This window comes from Furipterus horrens, unplaced genomic scaffold (assembly GCF_987537825.1).
Source record: "Furipterus horrens unplaced genomic scaffold, mFurHor1.1.pri manual_scaffold_2, whole genome shotgun sequence".
Lineage (NCBI taxonomy): Eukaryota > Metazoa > Chordata > Mammalia > Chiroptera > Furipteridae > Furipterus > Furipterus horrens.
Genome location: NW_028327172.1, coordinates 133,600,158 through 133,620,694, shown reverse-complemented (window position 1 = coordinate 133,620,694; position 20,537 = coordinate 133,600,158). Strand labels below are relative to the sequence as shown.

General features: G+C 40.7%; 1 protein-coding gene across 1 annotated transcript in view; it reads left to right on the top strand.

The window, feature by feature from the left end:
* Nucleotides 1-20,537, top strand: part of PRKCQ (protein kinase C theta) — a 68,844-nt gene that overhangs the window by 6,843 nt on the left and 41,464 nt on the right. Inside the window, exons 3-10 of the mRNA XM_090266481.1 lie at nt 217-277; nt 8,255-8,417; nt 9,544-9,575; nt 9,669-9,754; nt 13,987-14,116; nt 17,268-17,377; nt 18,095-18,212; nt 19,993-20,153. Of these exons, the coding sequence (XP_090122607.1) occupies nt 217-277; nt 8,255-8,417; nt 9,544-9,575; nt 9,669-9,754; nt 13,987-14,116; nt 17,268-17,377; nt 18,095-18,212; nt 19,993-20,153 (861 nt within the window). The remainder of the gene's footprint in view (nt 1-216; nt 278-8,254; nt 8,418-9,543; nt 9,576-9,668; nt 9,755-13,986; nt 14,117-17,267; nt 17,378-18,094; nt 18,213-19,992; nt 20,154-20,537) is intronic.

The window sequence follows — 20,537 nt, the reverse complement described above, 5'->3', positions numbered from 1 at the left end:
AAGTAAAGTTAATGAGTTGCTGAGATGTCTTAATAAAAGAAAGGCTATACATGCAGATGCTGTGCTATTAGATGATATGTATGAGTAAAATGAAAGGGAGCAGTACTTGGATTTAACTTTGGAAATCTGCCGTCACCAAACTCACCAGTTACGATGTCATTAACCTCAGCACTTGTTTCAAATTCTGACTGATATTCTTTTCCTTCTCTCAACCAGTTAGAGCTGAAACCTCAAGGCCGAATGCTAATGAATGCAAGATACTTCCTGGAAATGAGTGGCAAGTGACATTTCTTCTTCCTATTGGGGGGTGAGGAGGACGTGTCCCTTCTCCTCTAATGCAACTTATTGGACTTTTGCAAAGCATAGAAAAGAATCAGGAGAAAATGGAAGCCCAAGGAATGTTCTTAAAATTTTCAGTGGTGCTCAAACAGTAGTTGAAAATACACTATCCGGGTTAGAGAATCATAAAAATATAAACCATTTATAGCACTAGTTTTTTTTAATTGTGTGGACTCATATGCCCAGTGCTTTTATAGTCTGTCTTTATTTTAGTTTGGAAATTTAATGTAAATTCAAAAGGCTCTATTTATGTGTTGCAATGTGTATAAACACTGTCTGTGTATAAATGATGTGATATAACAAACTATCACATTATCAGTAGAATACAAAATAAATGTAAGAAACCAATAAATATTTTCCATAACCCTACATGGCAAAATATTAATGGCTTCAAGTTAGTCCTCAGATCTTTTTAGGAACAAGGAAAGAAAATGCATTGCTAAAGAGTTTCAGTTCCATGTAACACAGACAGTGGCCATGAAGTTACAGTCACGACTATGGCCTGGTGCCTGTGACAGCCTGTCAGCCCCTCCTATTGCATTTATATGCTGTGGTCAAAGTGCTGTTTAAACCAATGATATGCTACTACACATAAAATCCTAAACATTAGAATGGATATGTGAACTGACTGATAATGAACTGTCTTAATTATTTTCTAAATTAGTTCTACTACCAAGAAACAAGTTTTAGTTTACAGATTTATGGTGCTTTAGGGGCTTTGCTTTACACATATAATTCCTCTAGGCCCAGATTCAAACAACACCTTGGAAGAAAACATATGAGATAATCATGTAAAATTGAACACTCACCACATATTTAATGATACTGAGACATTGTTCGTTTTTCAGTTGTGATGATCATTGTAGTTATATTTTTAAAGGGTTAGTATTTATCTTTAAGATACATACTAAAATGTTTATAGATTGAATAATACTAGGAATTTGTTTGAAATAACCCATAACCCACTGGTACAGAGGCAGAGGGTGGATGGAGTGTGTGAGAAGAGCAGCCATGGATTGGGACTTGAAGCTGGATGATAGCTACTGGGAAATTGGTTTGCTCAACTTTGCACATATTTGGAATTTTCCATAGTAAATCTTTTTTAAAAACCCCAAAGAGATCTGAACTTTTCTCCTTTAATGTCTGGAGGTTCCAAATACATAGTACATGTCACTGTACTATTTTTGAGTCAGCCAAAGGATAATGATGGTAAGGCAGCTAAAGAACTGGGTTTGTATAAAAAGTGAAAGTACTGGACTAAACGATAATAAAAATACTGTTTAATTCCTTGAGTAAAACAAAGAATACTTCTCCCATTAGTTCAAAACATGGCCCAATGTAAATTGAATAAAGTTCTCCACTAGAATACAAGTATTTTTGGTAAATGGTTTAAAGATCAATGTGCTTTGAAAACAACTTCGTGGATATTTATCCTATCACTGTGGAACTTCAATTTTGTCTTAGAATGAGAAAGCAAATTCAGGTAGATCAAAATCAATAATATTTTACAAACAATGATTACACAAGCCCATGAAACATTTTTTAAGAATAAAACTTTGTAGTATTTAAATTTTTTTATACTAGTACTAGGTCTAAACTGAGACTCCATCTCTAAATTTTTATATATCAAACCCCTAATTTTTAATAAGCAATATTATAGAATAACTCAAGTGTAAAATTTCTTATTGATGATGAGAAGTATAGGATCTCATTCAATTTTAAGAATGTTTAAGCTTTCTGAAGTATTCAGAAAACCCAAACATGAGTTCTTACTCAGGGATCTTAAACCAAACTGCACAGGTGGTACAGATTAAACAGAGAATTAAATCCTAAGCCATATAAATTTTGACTAACCAATGGGTTACCTTCATTCCAGAAAATTATATATGGCAGTCACTGAAGGACAGGCAGAGTTGAGATTTGTAACAAAGAGGGATAACCTCTAGGAGGGAAAAGAAATGTAGGCTTGAGCAAAAATATGAATGGACAAAGGACTATGAAAAGATCAGAGTAGGAAGATCAGTGGGACCCTGTTAAAATCAGGATGAAGAATCAGAGACAGATCTTGGAGGCTTGGAAACTAGGCAAGAGGAGTGTGTACACTTCAAGAAGTCACCAACAAAGAGTCACAGTCTCACTCTTGAGCAGGGGATAATACAATGAAAGCAGTGTTTGGGGGAAATTGCTTGTGACAGAATGTGGCATGGGTTTGGGTAAGGAAATAGACTGGATATAGAGACAGCCTATAAAATGTCACTGTTGCAATGTAGAGGTGGTGAGAATCTGGTCTAGGTGTGTGGTTATAGGAATAAAATAAAGAGGCCAAAAGAAAATAATGTAAGAAAATAAAGTAAGACTTCTTGGCAGTGTAGATGTAAGGATATGCCCGTTATAAGTACTTAGTTAAGGTGCTTTTATAAGTCTTTAAAAATGAAAGTTGAATGAAGGAAAAATGTTGATGATATATCTTAAAACAGACTATTAAAATGATCATAGGAGTGGTAGAAATGGGAGATATGGGAAGAGAAGGCAAATGAAGGGGGGTAAAGAATTTAATCTTGGATCACAATTAAGATGATATCTTAATTGTTAATAACCATCTTTAATGGAAGACTCAATTCTTTTCTACTCTATAGGAAATTAAATGGTTCATTGCTTTCCACACAGAACTTAGTCCATTCTTTAGCTTTTAAAATTCCTATTCCATGAAAAAGTGCTGGAGTCACTTTTTCTCTTCTTCCTCTGCTCTCCTACCATCACTCTTGGTAGCTTCGATGTTTGCCGTCACCATCTGATACACCCACTCATATTTTTACATGTTCCTACATTTTTCTTTGTCCACTCAATAACCTATAATCACCCTACAGGTCTTCATATGGAATTCTCCACCCCAGTAAGGACTGAGTCTTAGAGCACATCCTCCTCTCCTGTCAATTCTGTCTTCTTTTGTACCCAATAACTATTAGACTTTACCCTAATCTCATTTCTTTTTCACACTCATTTGTTAGCCACTTGTAGCATTAACTCAGCCTAGCTTGGAGTCCATGATAAGGCCTTGCCAGTAAGCTTTCTGTTCTTATGAGCACCCTCTTCTTCCAAAGACGTCCTAATCTCCAAACCGCATTACCCCTCTCCTGCCATGCTCCTTTGCACTACTTTTACCAGTAACCTATTCATTTTGTCTTCATTATCTTGGTTAATTATTGCTTTATTCACTCTAAAGGCCCTGGCTGGTTTAGCTCAGTGGATTGAGCGTCGGCCTGCGAGCTAAGTGTCGCTGGTTCGATCTTCCAGTCAGGGTACATCAGAGAAGGAAAACTCTGACTCCAAAAAACCTCCGCTGCCTTGCGGCATACCTCTTCAGGGGAAAGGCTAGGGGAGTAAACCCCGACAGAAAATCCGGAGCCGGAGTCCCTAAGGCGGTTTGACGTTGTAGTCAACACCGGCAACTCCTGCGGCGCACCTGAAGCCAAGCTGTATTGACTCCGTCTTTCCCTTGGACCCTTCAGCTGCGAAGAGAGGGGGGGTCTGCTGCATGGGCAACAGCAGACCCTCCATATCACCCTGCCCAGGCTCTGTAGCTTCAGCGTCATCACAAGATGTCGATTCAACACGGGAGGAGACAGATACCGTGTCACTCCCGAGTCGGACTGCACAGCCATTCTCGGCGGTGCAGATAGACTCTTAAGAAGCTACACCATCGTCTCTCGAGACGGACGGCTGCCGACGATGACGACGACGATTCACTCTAAAACCTGGAAGTAATTTTTATAGACTCTTTGTCCTTCAACCTCCCACATTAATCCATCAACAGTCTCTGCCCAGGTTGTCTGTTTAGTATCTTTCAATTATATCCCCTGTTTACGTCATTGTTACCTCTGGCCAAACCCCACTCATTCCATGTGGCTGCCACAATAAACAATGTAAAACTCCATTCTGAAGATGCCATATATCTGTTCCTCTCTTTGCCTCATCCCTGCCTACTGCCTTTCTGTGTTTGTAAAGTATCTACAGGAAAAAATGTTCAAACTGATGTGACACTTACACGTCTTCTGGATGTGACCACTGATGTTTTCTGCTGCACACTGCACACTGGCACTACACACATCCCAAGATACCTTATCTCTGTACCCTTGCTCATGCTGTTCCACCTAGAGAGAACACTTTTTGTTTTTCCTCACCATACCTCTCCCATATGTTAATAGGGTCATTTATCCCTCAGAGCTCAGCTCAGAAATCATCTCTGCTAGTACCTTCCTTGTCCCAACTTTCCTCTTTCTCATCCCCACCTACCTACACCTGCCTTAGCTGGTGTAGTTTCCTCACCTCCGTGGTCCCATAGCATCCTGTATTTCTGTTCTGACATTTACTACTTTCCTTCTCGACTCTAAATTCCTGCAGGAAAGCAATGTTTGAACTAATATTACTTGTTTCTTTAACTCCAGCACCAAGTTACATGCTAGGTACCTAGGAAGCACTTAATGAATGTTTGTTGAACTGTTCAGTTGGACTTACTCTGGCATTTAAAAATTCCTTCTATTTTCTTTGATTCCCCATACAATGGCTCTTCCAAACATTCCCATACTCCTTGGTTTCTGAGGGTATGTTATTCTTCTCACTCTTGGAAGTTGGTCTATCTCCCGCACCCCCGCCCCACTGTATAATTGGAAGAGACATCTTCTGTCTCTGTACGTAGAATACAGTTGCTTCTTCCTGCATTTTCTTCCTGCTTTTCTGTCTCAGAAAAAGACCCTCCCATTCTTGGTCACCTGCATGTAATTATTAGCAGCTCTGTACCATTAATCATACTTCCTCTCTAGCATCTTCAACTTTTCCTTCTCTCTTTGATTTCTAACTCATTGCAAAGACATACTGAATTAAACCATTTTCTCCTATCTTCAAAAAGATCTATCTCTTTTTTTTACATTTTTACCTCCATGAGTTTTTCTTTCCTCTCCTTCCATGACACATTTCTTGAAAAAGTAGTTTATATTTATTAGTCCCTGTTTTTTCACTACTCCATCAATTCTTAAACCCTAAGAGTCTGGCTTATATTTCCACCAATCTGCTAAATGACTTTCTCCAAGAGTATGAATCCTCAAAACAAATTCCTGTTTCTTGGCTTTAAATTCCCCTGACATCTCTATATCACTCAATGCTGAAAAACCCATTCTTTCCTGGCTAGCCCAATGTAATATTATTCCAGTTTTCCTTTTAACTTTTCAGCTGTCTCTTAGCGGTCTTTTTTGTAATTCCTTTTCCTATCACCTAAAAAATATGGATGTACATATTTCCAAGTCTGTTTCACACTATGATATATACTGTTCTTTGTGTGAGTGTCATGTCTCCTGGACTTGACTGTTAGCCACTCAAAGGTTATGGATAATATTTTATATTCCTTTAGAACATTTGACACAGCAATTTTTCCCAGAGCTACCCAGGAAACATTGGTTGGGTTGACTACAAACAAGTGATAGATTAAACCAAATAATATAAAGGAAATAACCAAACATATAAAAAACCAATGAGCTTCTTCCAGCCAATAAATAATCAGAAGAGCCAATTCCTTCAGAAATAAATACAGTAAATACCAGAAGAATTCAAGAAATTCTGAGTTTTCATAAATTTACTCTCTTGTAATGACTGAAACGATTAGAGAATAAATGATATCACAGGAAGAAGCAAGGAAATAAATTCAGTTTTAGCACTTTCTGACTTCTAAAAAATTTACAGGATTATCATCTCATGCACAGCATTTATCTATATACATATAATTTTTCTAGTAGTACAGTTAGGGTTTCCAAAATAATTCATCTCATGGATTTAAAAGTAATTTAATACTTCATTTTATGTCATATCAATTCATCTGGATCAAAATAGAAATGAGTCAGATCGTAATGACAGATGTCCTGCTACACCAGTCATAAGTTGTAAACAGATCTCCACACATACACCAGAACTTGTGGAAGAAGGCATTTGCCTCAGTGACCCTGAAGTTAACCCCTCACTCACCAAGCCTAATTTACTTCCAACCCAGTTCCAAATGAAAAGACCTAAATTGCCTAATCTTAAAGTATTAGGCAGTATTATGCTCCCATCTGTGGAACTCTTTATTTATTTATTTTTTTTTTTTTGGAACTCTTTATATGGGTATTAGGGATGCTCTTTATCTGGGAGTCTGGAGTTGCTATAAAACAAACCTGTGGACAACATTAACAGGAGCAACAGCTCTACCTAAGACACAGAGGCAAACATACACAGGAGACTTCCAGCCAAGATGGAGGCCTAGACTGACACATTCTGTCTCCCTCCACAACTAAGAAGGAATACAACTACTGCAAAACCATAAATAACCAGAAGTTCCAGAAAATAAATGGAAGTCCAGTGTATGAAGTTATAAAGAAGTGGTACTTGTCCAGATGAGTAGGAGAGGCGAAGCCGGGGCGGAGAGGTTAGGCTGTGCTGGCAGTGGTAGCAGCGGTGATGACAGCAGGACAGCAGTAAGCACAGACACCCGTATTTGGGGGGAGGTGAGAAGCACCTGGGGAGCACCCCTGGCTGCAGACCAGACCCATCAGCTTATGATTCCAATGCCAGAGAAGGCAGATCCCCATTGTCTTGGACTGTGAGGGGGTGGGGATGGAGGAGGAGGCTCCCGGTCTCTCAGCAGAGAGTGAACAGCAGGAATCCATCTTGGACCCCCACCGCCACTGAAAACGCCACAGCGTGGTGAGAAGGGTCGCCCAGTTGTGATGAGTGCACGGGGCTCCGCCCCCTATAGTGTAGAAGGTGTGACAACCCCGCCCAGGAAGCAAAGGTAAACACAAAACTGTCAGGATGGCACAGATCATGATAGAGATCCAGGTGACGCAGCTGACCAGACAGCAAATATCTAATCTAATGGCTTAGCAGATAGGAAATCTTTCTGAGGCACAGTTCAGAGCTTTGGTTATAAAATTGCTTACAGACATAACAGCAGATCTTAAACAAGACAGGGAAAGAATGAAGGCTAGTCCTGCTGAAATGAACAAAAACACATACGAAACTAGTGCCTTGCTATTCTGTCTTCTCTGGGCCTGGCTTTAGCCAGGGAATTACTGGTATTCTCCAACTTCTACCAGCCTTTTTGGGAAGATGTCACCAGGGCACAGGATGCTGTGGACAGTGACTACCTAAAGTACCCTCACCAATAACCAGATTTCAGGATAAACTGAACAAATATTAATGTGATGATTTGATATAGATGACTAGGCAACATCCAGGATTACCTAGACATAAAAAAACTGCAATGATCTATTAATTTCTGACTCTTTTCACATTGACCACTGTAGTCTGTAGCTAGTGCGTCTGAGGACATCAGGAACCAGAACATAAATAATTCCCCAAGTTCTTTTGCCCTCACACACAAGTCTGGACAGCCCCCTCCAGTCTACTGTACTCTATAACCAGATGTGAAGCACCTTGGGACCTAAAAAAGAAAATGCCATTTATAAGTTACTGTCAATAACCAAGTTATTCTCTAGAATTATAGGCAGAAAAGTACTTACCACTTCCTGCCTTCTCTGGCTGACTCATCATTGACAGTGAATAGGAAAGGTTGATAAATACCTTGAAAGTTCTGACCTCTGGTTTTAAAAAATAAAAGACAATAACTCAGCACAGTCAAAGAATAGTGAAGGATTGGGCCAAAAATCCACCCTCGCTGTTTCAATCCCGTAATAATAACATACTGTATGATAAATTTGTATTATGGAATTAAAGAAAGAAAGATTAGTACTGCAGCAACCTTAATAAGTACTTGGGGGTTTACTGGTCTCAACACTTGTCTAATTCCTTGTTCATCTCTGTCCCTTCCCCATCCAGCTGTGACAACCATATCACAGAACTTCACTTTGTCCCCTATCCTCTTCTGCAGACACAAAGGACATGAGTGAGTTGGAGACTGAAGGCTTCTTTGCTCTGCATCACCGTCGAGGAGCCATCAAACAGGCCAAAGTCCATCATGTCAAGTGCCATGAGTTCACCGCCACCTTTTTTCCACAACCCACGTTTTGCTCTGTCTGCCATGAGTTTGTCTGGTACAGTAATTTGGCATTTCATTCCAAGCTTTAGGTTATGCATTTTGTTGCATCCTCTTAACCCACCAGGCCTAGCACACCCCACCTTAGGGGAGCGTGCAGAGTAAATACTACATGAGAGCATTCAGTGTTCCCACCTGGATTAAGAGGACTTAAAGGGTATGATTCTATGAAAGATTTCAAAACATGGCTCCTGTAGAGCAAGGAAGCCAGCTCCATCAGGAAGGTTCCAAGGACTTTAGTTTCTGATCAAATACAAACTATTCAATCAGAAGCTAAAGAGAGGAGGGACAGAGAAGGTAGATATCCTTATCATAAGCAGGTTTATAGCTAAAACTCCCACCTCCTCAACAGCTTAACTGTGCTGGCACTAATGTCTGCAATAAGCAACAACCTTCCCATTGAAGCTAATGGGTTTAGATGTTTACAGTGCTCTTGGGTGTTTTAACAGCTCTCACACAGAGATTGGTTCAATCCTCAGTAGCCACACAGCAAAGGCTATGATAGAGTGGAGACTTGAAACAACTCCTGTCTCTAGTCTCAGGCTTCTTTCTTCCTAATGGGGAGTTCTCCCTTTGGATGATGGCAGAATGAATCCATTAGTGCACAGCCCCAGCTTAACCAGGGTATCCAAGGTCAAATAGACTTTTGGTGGATTTCTATCAATCTGTTTTCATCTGATGATCTGAACCTCCTCCTCCCTTTCTCATAGTGAGTGTTACTCAAGAATGATACTCAGAAAGAGGAAATGAAATGTTCAGATGTCTTCGCTGATCTATATCGAGCTTAGTAAGACAGCGAATTTTTAAGCATAGGACATGGAAATTTGCTACTAGGAGCCAGTGATGCATTTTCAATCAGACGTTTTAACCTCTACATGTTTGTTTGGAAAATACACAAGTGAGAGGGCAATTAATGGTATCTCATTTATTTTATCTTCAGACTTTTAACAAAGCAGTTTTAAAAAAATACATGCTAACATTCTTGGCAAATGATAGACCAAGGCTGCTGATGAGGAAATATTCTGTGATAGTAGGAAACCATGAGATCTCATCACCTTTCAGATGTTTTTGGTGCTGCTGTTGATTCAAATATCCATGTAAAGCAAACCTGTGCTTTATTGCAGGGGTCTGAACAAACAGGGCTACCAGTGTCGACGTAAGTAAGAAAGATTTCTGTTGTATTATTATCATTCCTTTTTAGTGGTTCTTTAACTTCTGAATATCTTAAGCTGCAATCATTTATTTTCAGAATGTAATGCAGCAATTCACAAGAAGTGTATCGATAAAGTCATAGCCAAGTGCACAGGATCAGCTGTCAATAGCCGAGAAACCATGGTATGTATTTAGATCCTGCTCTGTGTCTGAAATATGATGATTTTATCCTGACATTAGATTTTATAGCCCACTAATTCTTTTTAATAATGCCTGAACTTGAATCCTGAAGCTTACCAGTGATCTTCCTAAAACCCTTTCCTCTTCAATAATTATTACTGAGATCCATGACTAGGGTGTGAATTTTTAAAAAGCACAATAAGAATTTTAATGACTCTGCCTTTTCCAGAAAAACATAATAGAAAATGGCCAGAAAGCATAGTTTTGATCAATTATATGAGAACAATTCCTGTGGTATCTACAGCTAGAAGTGACAGTTAAAGAGTAGAGGTAAATGATAATAAAATACAGATATAAGCATTTACAAGGTTAGAAAGAGATAATGATAGATGTATAATTCTTATATCAAGGGCAAGTATTTCTTTCAGAATGAGCTTTGAGGCATACAGTTTGAGGACAAGTTAGATTTTACACCATAGGGAAGGGAAGCTGAGCTAGAAAGTCAGGCAGTCTTCCTTCTCCCATCCTTCCCTCCTTCGTTCGACAAGTATTATTTATTAGGCGTGTAACACACGGAGGTACTCCCCTATGTACAGTGTACATAGCAGAGCACAAAACAGATGTGGTCCTGCCTTTATGGACGTTACTATAAAGCTGGAGAAACAGACATTAACAAATGACTATGTATAGTTTCCATTTATATCAATTAGGTCCTATAAAAACAGCCAACAAGGTGCAATGATGGAGAATAACAGAGTGGCTGACTTAGACTGAAGGTCAGGGATTCTCCTGGGGGAGGGGACACTTAAGCTGAGAGCTGAAGGGTGAAAGGAGCCTCCAAACAGACTGAGAGGTTACATGGGAGCAAAGAATCAGCATGTTCTAGAAACTGAAATGAGACCATGGGACTGAAACAGCAAGGGCAAGAATAATAATACAAAGCTGGGCAACTTGGCAGGACCTAGATCAAAGGGGGTCTTTAGGCCCTGGAAAAGAGGTTGTATTTTATTTGACTTGCAATAGAAAGTCCACTTTGTAACTGCTGGAAGGGAAATGGTGGGTTGAGATGTGAAAGTAAAAATCAGAGGAAGGACCCCCGCCCCCGCCCCCCACCAGGGCACAAGTGTGGTGACAGTGGAGATGAGCAAAGTAAGCAGATTTTTTAGGTGATTCAATGTCCAAATGACTGTATTTGCCAATGGACAGCATGCGGAGGATGAGAGGGATGATGGTGGAGTTTCTGTCTTGAACAGTCTGGTAGATAGCAGAACCATAAGAATGTGAATAAGACTGGAAGGAGAGATCTGGAGAGAGAAATTAATATTTCCATTTTGGACAATGTTAATCTGAGATGCCTAAGGACATCCACTTAGAGGTATCAAATAGGCAATTTTATATGAACTTGGAATGTATGAGCCAATGGACCAAATCTATATATTTGAGAGTGACTATCACCGGGGTAGAATTTAAAGCTGCCAAAGAGATTACCTAGCGAGTATAGAGAGAAAGGAATATAAAGTCAAATACTGACCCCAAAGGAATCTAAAATTATGTTAGAAGAGAAGGAGCTTGTGAAAGAGACTGAGAACAATGGGTCAGAGAGGGCTCGTCATATACAAAGAGTGTATGAAAGGGTGGGGTTATGTTCAGTGAAGCTGAGATGTTGAAAAAAATGAGGGCTACATGGAGATCTTTGGGGGTTTTGGTCAGAGAAATTTCAGAGGATTTATAAAAGTAGCCAGCACTGGAGATGATAACATGGAAACAAGCTATATATTAAGATTATCATGAAGATTAACCATGAAGATCATTGAAGGAGAACATTAGCTGGAGGAAGTGAGACACAAGGGGTGGAAATACTCCCATAGCTAGGGAGCAATGACAGATGGGTGAGGTTAGAGAGAGGGATGACCAGAGAGAGCAATCAGTCTTGGCAAGAGGGGAAAAGGTCCAAAGCAGATGTGGAGATGGATCTCTAATGGATGGATGAACATCTCATCAATTGTATCAGGAAGGGAGGAGAAGATGGCTACATATTGAGGTAGGTTTGCAGATTTGGGGTCAGGCAGATAAGAGAGCTTCTCTTAGACAATTTACAATCCTCAATGGAGTCTGAGGATTGAGAGAATAAAGAAGAGAAGACAATGACTGGCTTTGAGGAGGAGGATCTTGAATTGATTATCTTAGAAACAGGAAAGCAAGGGATTAAGAAAAAGCAGGAGGATTGCCGAGCACAGTTGAAAGTCCCTTTGAATTTGAGGGTATCAACCTGCCCGGGTATGTGATTTTCTGCACCAAAGGGACAGGTACAGAGAAAACAAACTGATTTGAGTTTTCCAGAGTAGAATTTCTTTTAAAATTTAGAGCCAGAAGAGGATAATCTCATATTAAAGTGACTCTGCTAAGGCTCAAAGAGGTTAAAGTAGTTTGTCTATGGTCAACCGCTTGTAAGTGGCAAAGCCGACTCTAAAATTCAGATCTCAGTCTCCCAGAGCAATGTTTTTGTTTGCTTGAATCAAATTGCACCTCCCAACCCAGCCTCCTGTTCCGTTTACTTGATGCCTCAGGTTTCCTGGAGAATCACACATGGTAAGCATGACTGTTAACCTCAAAGTCCAAATGAAATAGAATGAGGGCCACAGTATAATTTTAAATTTCCAAGTAACCACATTAAATAAAGTAAAAAGCAACAGGCAAAATTACTCTTAACATTATATATTTTATTTAACCCAATTGGCCCATTATCATTTTAATATATAATCAGTATAAAAATTACATCAGTATTTTACATTTTTTCATACAAAGTCTTCAAAATCCAGTGTGTATTTTACACTTACAGTACACTTTTCAGCGCCTTGCAAATATTCATTTGACCCGCGCGGCTACATGACTATCATATTGGAAAGTACAGATCTATAGTCTTTCCCAGATGTATCTTGAACCATTTGGGCAGTTCATGACTTAAAGTAAAAGCCTTCTAGCCTGGACCTGGACATTGACTGTTCATATTTACACAAAAGTGCTTATACAAAATGAGCTTTGAAAGTTATTTTTTCTTGGTTGAAAATGGCTAGAGTAAGTGCTGGGCAACTTGATGCAAGTCTAAACAGCCACTGGAAAGACCCAATGCTGACCAGCAGCCAAAGCAGGAACATTAGCTACATCGCTTTAATGAATAAGGCTTCACTACTGTGTACATTCCCAAATGAATTGTTTAATTAATAACTTAGGCAGAGATTATAAGTCTTAAGTATATAAAACTTTTTATACTACACAAGGATACTGGTACTCATGCCAGGATTCAAACTGTCTGATTTTTTTGTTGCTCAAGAGATAAGTTTGATTAAAAGAGAGAAAATAAACTCTAGAAAATTGTAAAAACAAAAACAAACTTCTGCCATACGTATATCCACCACAAGCATCACTCTCTCATCTTCTCTCTCCCCGTCCCCTAAATAATACTTTTACTTTGAGAGAGAGAAGAGTAATAGTGAAAGAGGACAGGCTCTGATTCTGACAGCCAGGCTACAGATATCCCAGCTCACCTGGCTGTGTGACCTAGACAAGTATCTTGCCCTCTCTGTGCTTAATCACCTCATCTGTCAAATGAAAATACTAATAGAAGCTACTTCAAATGGGATATTTTGAAGATTACATGAGATATTACACATGTAAAAGAGAATACACATGCCATATGTGTCCACAGTACCTGACAGAACTGTCCTCTACCTCTGGCCTCCTCAGTTTTTGTACAATACGGTGTGAAGTGCTTCACACTTAGGCTCTAATACTAGTTAACCCATGGCATTGTTTCCTCTAAGGGAGTCATTATATAACATCTTCCAAAAGTTAAAACACTAGTTCTGGGTTGAAAGAGTAAAGGAAATATTTATATTAAAATAGGAAGGGAAGTGCAAGGTTTATTTAGCTCACATTTAAATAAATAACCCTCATCCCCTCTCCCTGAAATATTAGCCCCACTGTGGGAATGCCTCAGACTTCAGCTGTCTACGGTTACTTGATACATGTATATCACACTCCCGCCCCTTACCCCGAAGACTTAATGGCTGTCTGAGTTCTTTGGACATGACTATAAAGCTTGACAAGTAAAAACTGTGGTTTAAAATACACGTCATTTTAACATTGTTATTCTACTCGTTATGCTAAAGTATCTATTCAGACACATAAAGCTGGACACCCAGGGACACCTACCCTCATGCAGTCTCTTCTTTCAGTTCCACAAGGAGAGGTTCAAAATTGACATGCCGCATAGATTTAAAGTCTACAACTACAAAAGCCCCACCTTCTGCGAGCACTGCGGGACCCTGCTGTGGGGCCTGGCCAGGCAAGGCCTGAAGTGTGACGGTGAGTAGTGAGAAATGAATGTGGGCCCCGACTGAACACCTCCAGGAGGTGGATTCACAGCTTTAAAGGAGAGCATGAGGATGGGCGGGAGCATGCAGAGGGCTGACTTCTCCAAGCAGCCTGGAGGTGCCCCTGGGTCCGGAGTTAGAAATGCCCGAAACAATAAGCCACTGCTGTTCTTTCTCTTACACACACACCGCCCCCCTCCCCACTACACACACCCTAATCCTTGAACCCAGGTAAGTACAAAGTCACTCAGGTTAAATGGCAAGGCTCCTGGCCCCATTGCCTTCTGTTGTGCCTGGTCCTAGAGAGAAACGAAGGCAGCATTTCTCCTCTGACTGACCGCTTCCCTCTACCTGACCTGCTGTCTCACTAGGCCTGGCCCCTGACCCTGGCAGCGTCTGCTGTGCCCCTGTACCCTCCTTTGTGCAAGCTAGTGAGATTCTTTCTGTGGTCCCATCAAGGAGCAAGCCTGGCACATCTGCTTGGCTGATGGAAGGTCCTGCACAGAAGAATCCTATGACTTAAGCTGGATGGAGAATCTCTCACCAAAGCGTGCTGCAAACTCAAACGGTGCAGGGAGAGGCCAAGTCCAGCTCTGACTCTGATGCTTCTCAACAGCCACCAGAGCCAGAGCCTGCAGCCTTCACTGGTCAAGTTTTTCAGTCCAGCCCTGAGAAAAAGCCAAAGGGCTTTTTTGCTCTAAAACTCCAAGTCGCCAAGGCAATAATAACCTATAGAAACGGAGATGCTATTGCACCAAGACAATAGGGTAGGAAGGAAAACATTCCAATAATAATGACAAAGCATTTCTGCCCTTTTGGGGGTGGGGTGGCATTGAGGAGGGGGCTCAGATATATTCAAAAAGGAGGGTTCCTACTGCAGCAGAGACCTTTCTCTTTTGAATTATTAAATATAGAAGCCACTGTTCTTAGCAGTCCTATTTTATTTTATGTCACTGGCTAACGCATGTCTTATCTTTTAAGTGACAGAGGTGCTGACTTTAGGTCAAATATCACCTTCAGCAGCATCCCCCCTGCTCATCCCAATTGCATTCACATGTCTGGGGAGCCTGGAATGACATCTTAATGGAGGCAGGAGGGTGTAGGTTTTTAAATCATTACCGAAGGCAAGACCTGCACATAGTCAAAATTCACCTGAACAGTCCCTCCATAGCCCACAAGTCCTGCTGCTCCCTTTCTTCTCCATGCCTGTTCGAGACGCATGGCAGGGCCTGGCGTTGTACAGTTATCTTTACAAGTTCACAGGCAAGAAGTAACTTCAGATATGCTAATTGTTCACACAAGGCATGAATATTCAAAGCCCCATCTGATGGCCTCCTGTTCTTATGAGGTCTCACAGTTCACATTACCCATCCTGGTAGGCCAGACGCCTGACCTAGCCAGGCCAAGCCGGTCCCAGCAGTGTGATTACTTTGAGCTTAGAACTTCCACGAGGATTCTTGGCATTATTCCATGGCTCACACACCTGCTTTGTTCTATCCTTTTCTAATGTTCTTTCACCTCCATTCCATTTTTGACCCCACTCTCTCACCTCCTGTACTTCAAGTAGCCCCCCTCCCTCTTTTCTCTCATCCCTTCATCCCTTCTCCTCTCCCTTCCTCTCTCCTCCCTTCCCTCTCCCCCCACCCCGCGTGTGTCATTCTCTGTTCTTGCTGCCAACACCCCAAGGTCCCTGCTGTCACTCTTTCTCATGCCCTCATCTTCGTCACCACCTACTCCCTTCCCTACTTCTCTCTCCACTATACTTCCCATGAAAATAGTCACCAAAAGAAACTATTTGCACTCACAGAGATCGAATCATCACCTAAGAGGTTAGTAACAAAGCCTCATGACATTGTCATAGTGGGGATGGGGCCTTTCTTCACAGCCCTGTGTCAGAGATAAGCTTAGATCTCGCTACAATTTTAAGGAGCAAAGTAAAACTCCCCAACCCCCTGTGCTAAGGATGCAGAACTCAGAAGGGCAGCAGCCTTTGCAAACAGCATTTTTATTAAACATTGCACTATAAGTGGATTTTTATGACTATACCAATGCATTTATACTAGGACAAGTAATAGCTTTATACTTATTTACATAGAAAATCTTTTTTATTGTGTTTTGTTATAAACTACCTGAGGAAGAGTGGGCTACTTAAAACTAAAGGTGAAGGCTGCTAAAATTTCATCTAAATATTTCAATACATATTTCATTGTAGTATATAACGAAGATGAAAGTTATATTTAGTGAACACCTATTTGATCCCAATCACTGTGCTAAGTTGTTTGCATACAACTGGGCTAATAATAAGCAGATAAGAGTAAAACTGCATGATTTGATAGCTTCACCTGCCTAATTCCATTTCAACAATCCCTGTTGATATACCTTTACAGAATCAAGTAGGACCTGAGATCAGAGCTCTTTTAGCTAGGATTTGGAGATCTTTGCGAACTCTTTTTTTTCATTGTAATAGTGATGTTTCACAAGCAGAATTTTAATTTTCTAAAACCAACAACCATGATATAATAGTTGTCTTCACACAGACACAAAGGCATGCACACCCCCAAACCAAGGAGGCTCCCACGGTCACAGTAAGTGGAGGGCAGACCTTTATCGTGCTGTTTTCAGGACTAATGAATCAGAAAACTCCTGCAAGATCATGGCTTCCAGAGCTAGAAGCCTAAGTAGATGGTTTAGCTCAGCTAGCCCAACTCTCCTATACGCTGGGAATGTGGGGTCTAGGGTGGGCATGAACAACCTTCAACTCCAGCACTGCACATTACCACCAGTGAGAGCCAACATCAGTCTTCTTCTCTCAGCAATGGCACAGTCTAAATGCATACCAACAGCAGACTTCCTCCCCTATCAGCACAGCTCTGGCTGCATCTTTAGTGGGGATCACTTCCTGGCATCACATGAGGAGCTTCTGGTCTGTGCGTGTCTGTTTCAGGAAGGGGATGTGGATGCCCAGTGGCATCATGGAAGCACTACCCTGATTTATTTGTATTCAGTGTCTCCTTCTGCTAGGAAGATGGCACAGGGTTGCCAATTGTTCCTTCAATATATGTGCACCCAAAGAAGACCATGTGCAAAGTCCATGGCAGTAGGTTCTGTTGTTCAGGCTCATAGTGTCACTGTCCTTCTTTCAGCATGTGGTATGAACGTACATCACCGATGCCAGACAAAGGTGGCCAACCTATGTGGCATAAACCAGAAGCTAATGGCTGAGGCACTGGCAATGATTGAGAGCACTCAACAGGTAGGTGACAAGTTCCTGCAATTTCAATTCAGCAAGGACCACTCCAGTCCCTTTGCTCTTTGATCTGCAGCCACTGTGTGGAACAACACGGAGTCTATTTCTGAGCACTTGCCTTTCCCCTTTCATCTTCACACCCATGTCCCCCTTTCAAGATATTTATTTAATGCATTTGTATTGTATGGATCTTTGTAAGACCTTACATTCATAGAATGAGCAGGGAAAGAAACAAATTCACTAAAATTATTGAAGATTCACTGCCAGCTTTATACCCATGTACTAGGGTTATTGAATAGCCTGGGGGGAACCCTTATATGTTAGAATCATTTCTAGAATGCCCTCATAACACTGAGTCCAGGGCAGCTTGTGCCTTGCCATTGACTGGCATGCTGGATTTGCATCTCCAAGAACAAGCGCTCTTTAGGACTTGGCAGTGCTGTTTTTCTCTCCATGGACCTGCCACTCTTCTTTGTGACAGAATGATATGCATAGCATGAGAGAACCCAGTTAGCCCAGAAAAGTATGAAGAAAAGTATGAAGAAAGTGAATAGGTTCTGCTGGTGCATAAAATCCAATGGACGGACTCTCACAGGACATGGAATCCAAAGAGTGTTGGTTATCTTACGCATTTAGGAATCTTAAATGGTTTTCATCCCTAAGGACAACAGACTGAGCTGTCACATCAGTGGTAGGTGGTCTGACTCTTTGTTTGTAATCTAGGCTCGCTGCTTAAGAGATACAGAACAGATCTTCAGAGAAGGTCCAGTTGAAATTGGTCCCCCATGCTCCATAAAAGGTGAAGCAAGGCTGCCATATGTACTGGCATCGGGGAAACGAGGTAGCTATCCTGATCCCCATAGAATCAATGTCAGCAATTTACCTTGATTAACCTTAACCTGAGTCCTCTGTATATAAATTCTGCATTTACCTGGTCTAATTGATTATTCTTTTCCATTTAAAGATTACAGACCTAAAATAAACTGACAAACAAAATAAATATAGAGGTATGGATATATGGAACAGACTGACAGCTGTCAGGGGTTGGGGGCTGGATGAAAGAAGGTGAAGGGATTAAGCAAAATATATATAATATATATATATAACATACATATGTATATATGTGTGTATGTAACATATAGACACAGACAACAGTGTGGTGAAAGTCAGATGGAAAGTGGGGTGGGGGCAGGTGGAGATGGGCAAAGGGGGGGGATGGGAAGATGGAAAGAGACATTGTTCGGAGTGATAGGTGCAATGTAGTGTGCAGATGATGTTGAGCTGTACACTTGTGAACCAATGTCACCCCAATAAATTTAATTAAAAAAAGATTACAGACCTAACCACCAACTAAGAGGCTCCTACTTCTTAGAAGTGAAACATGCCCCGTTAGGAAATCTTTCTAAGAGGGTGAGAGGTATGCAGGTGGGGGGAGAAAATGAGATTGGCCTGGAGAAAGCAACTGTAAAGTTTTCCTTAGAATTTTAGAATGTTTCTTCCTGTCACTGTTAACTGGTTTTACAGAAATAAATCAATCATAAAGTTCTATGGTGAGAATACCACAGAAGACCATCGTATTCTGCACCTTTGAGACTGTTCTGGGAAGTGTAAGAGTAGAAAGGGCAAGAATAGCAGTGCCAAAGTCCTTATCACTTAGAACATGATGGAAGTTTATCCAGCCTTCTGTTTGAAGGTCAGTCAGACAGGATATGACCACTTGACTCTGGAACCTGAATAGTTCCAGCATACACTATAAAATACCTATTTTCCTTGGATTTAGGGAAAATATGAAAGATAAACCTAGAGATAGAAAAATGAATGTCATTATTCCAACCACAGAAAAAGAAAGAAAGAATAAGTATGTGATGTGATAGTGGTACTATCGCTACAATGGCAATTATATCACAGTATGTATCGAGTCAACACACTGTACATCTTAAATTAGCACAATGTGATATGTCGAATATTTGCAATAAAACAATAAAAGAAAAATGATATACAGAGGAGGTGAACAAATTCCAAAAATGTTTTTCTATACCTTCTCTGGCATGGGGTGAGAAATAAATCACCTTAAAAATTTTTTCAAGAAAGGTTTGGATTAGATTCGGGAAGGGTGTCCAGGCAGAGAAGTAGAGCATGTCTCAGAGATGGTCAAAGTAGGCAGCATGTGGACATGAAGACTGTGACAAATGATGCAATTTGGGTCTTAAACAGTCTGCTATCCATTTTCTCTTCCCTCCCCTGGTAAGTTGTAGAAATTGAGGCCACCACGCCCATGAGCCACACAAACAATGGAGAACCATTTTTCCTCAAATTCAGTTAAAATCCCTATTTGTCCATGATTTGACATTTACTAAAAGCACTCGTCTGTGTTGCATATACAGGCTTTTGCTGATTGGAATGTTTCTCAACTTAAAAATTTTCCCAATCTGTTGGATAGATAAAGAGGCCCGGTTTGTGTCCCAATGCCAGGCTCATGGGCAGGACAGCAGGAACCCCACTCTGCATTACTGCCGATGGATCTAGAATGGGAAAGTGGAAAAGAAAGTGTGTTCTCCAAGTAGCTAGAATGACCCTCCATTGTTCCTTGTTTTCTATTAACCATTGGTTGCCATTTTCAGAGCCTCAGGGAATCTCTTGGGAGTCTCCCTTGCATGAGATGGAGAAAATGAGTCATCGTCCAGAACCTGAACTGAACGTAGAAAAACCATCTCTACATATGAAATTAAAAATTGAAGATTTTATCTTGCACAAAATGTTGGGGAAAGGAAGTTTTGGCAAGGTATGATACCATACTATATAATCTTACAGACCAAATCCCAAAAATTGAAGAGCAAAGCTCCTGGTCAGTAAAACTAAATTCTTGGGATCAGAACCGTGGGTGGGTGTGCAGAGGGCACACTCCTGAGCATTTTGTGACGGGGGACAGATGTCTGAATAGATAGGGACCGGGAGGTGGGGGGCTATAAGAAACAGCAGCTTCTGCTTCCCAGGAATCATTATTCCCAAGACATTTTGCTTTGAAACTGTCCATCCCCCTAGCTTTTGAGTTCAATATCTTTGGACATCTCAGAAATAAGAAGGTGGCTCAGCCAGTTTCTGTTTCACACCGGTTTTTGGTTTGGTTATTGTTTTGTTGTTGTTTTGCTCCTTTCTCAAACCTGAA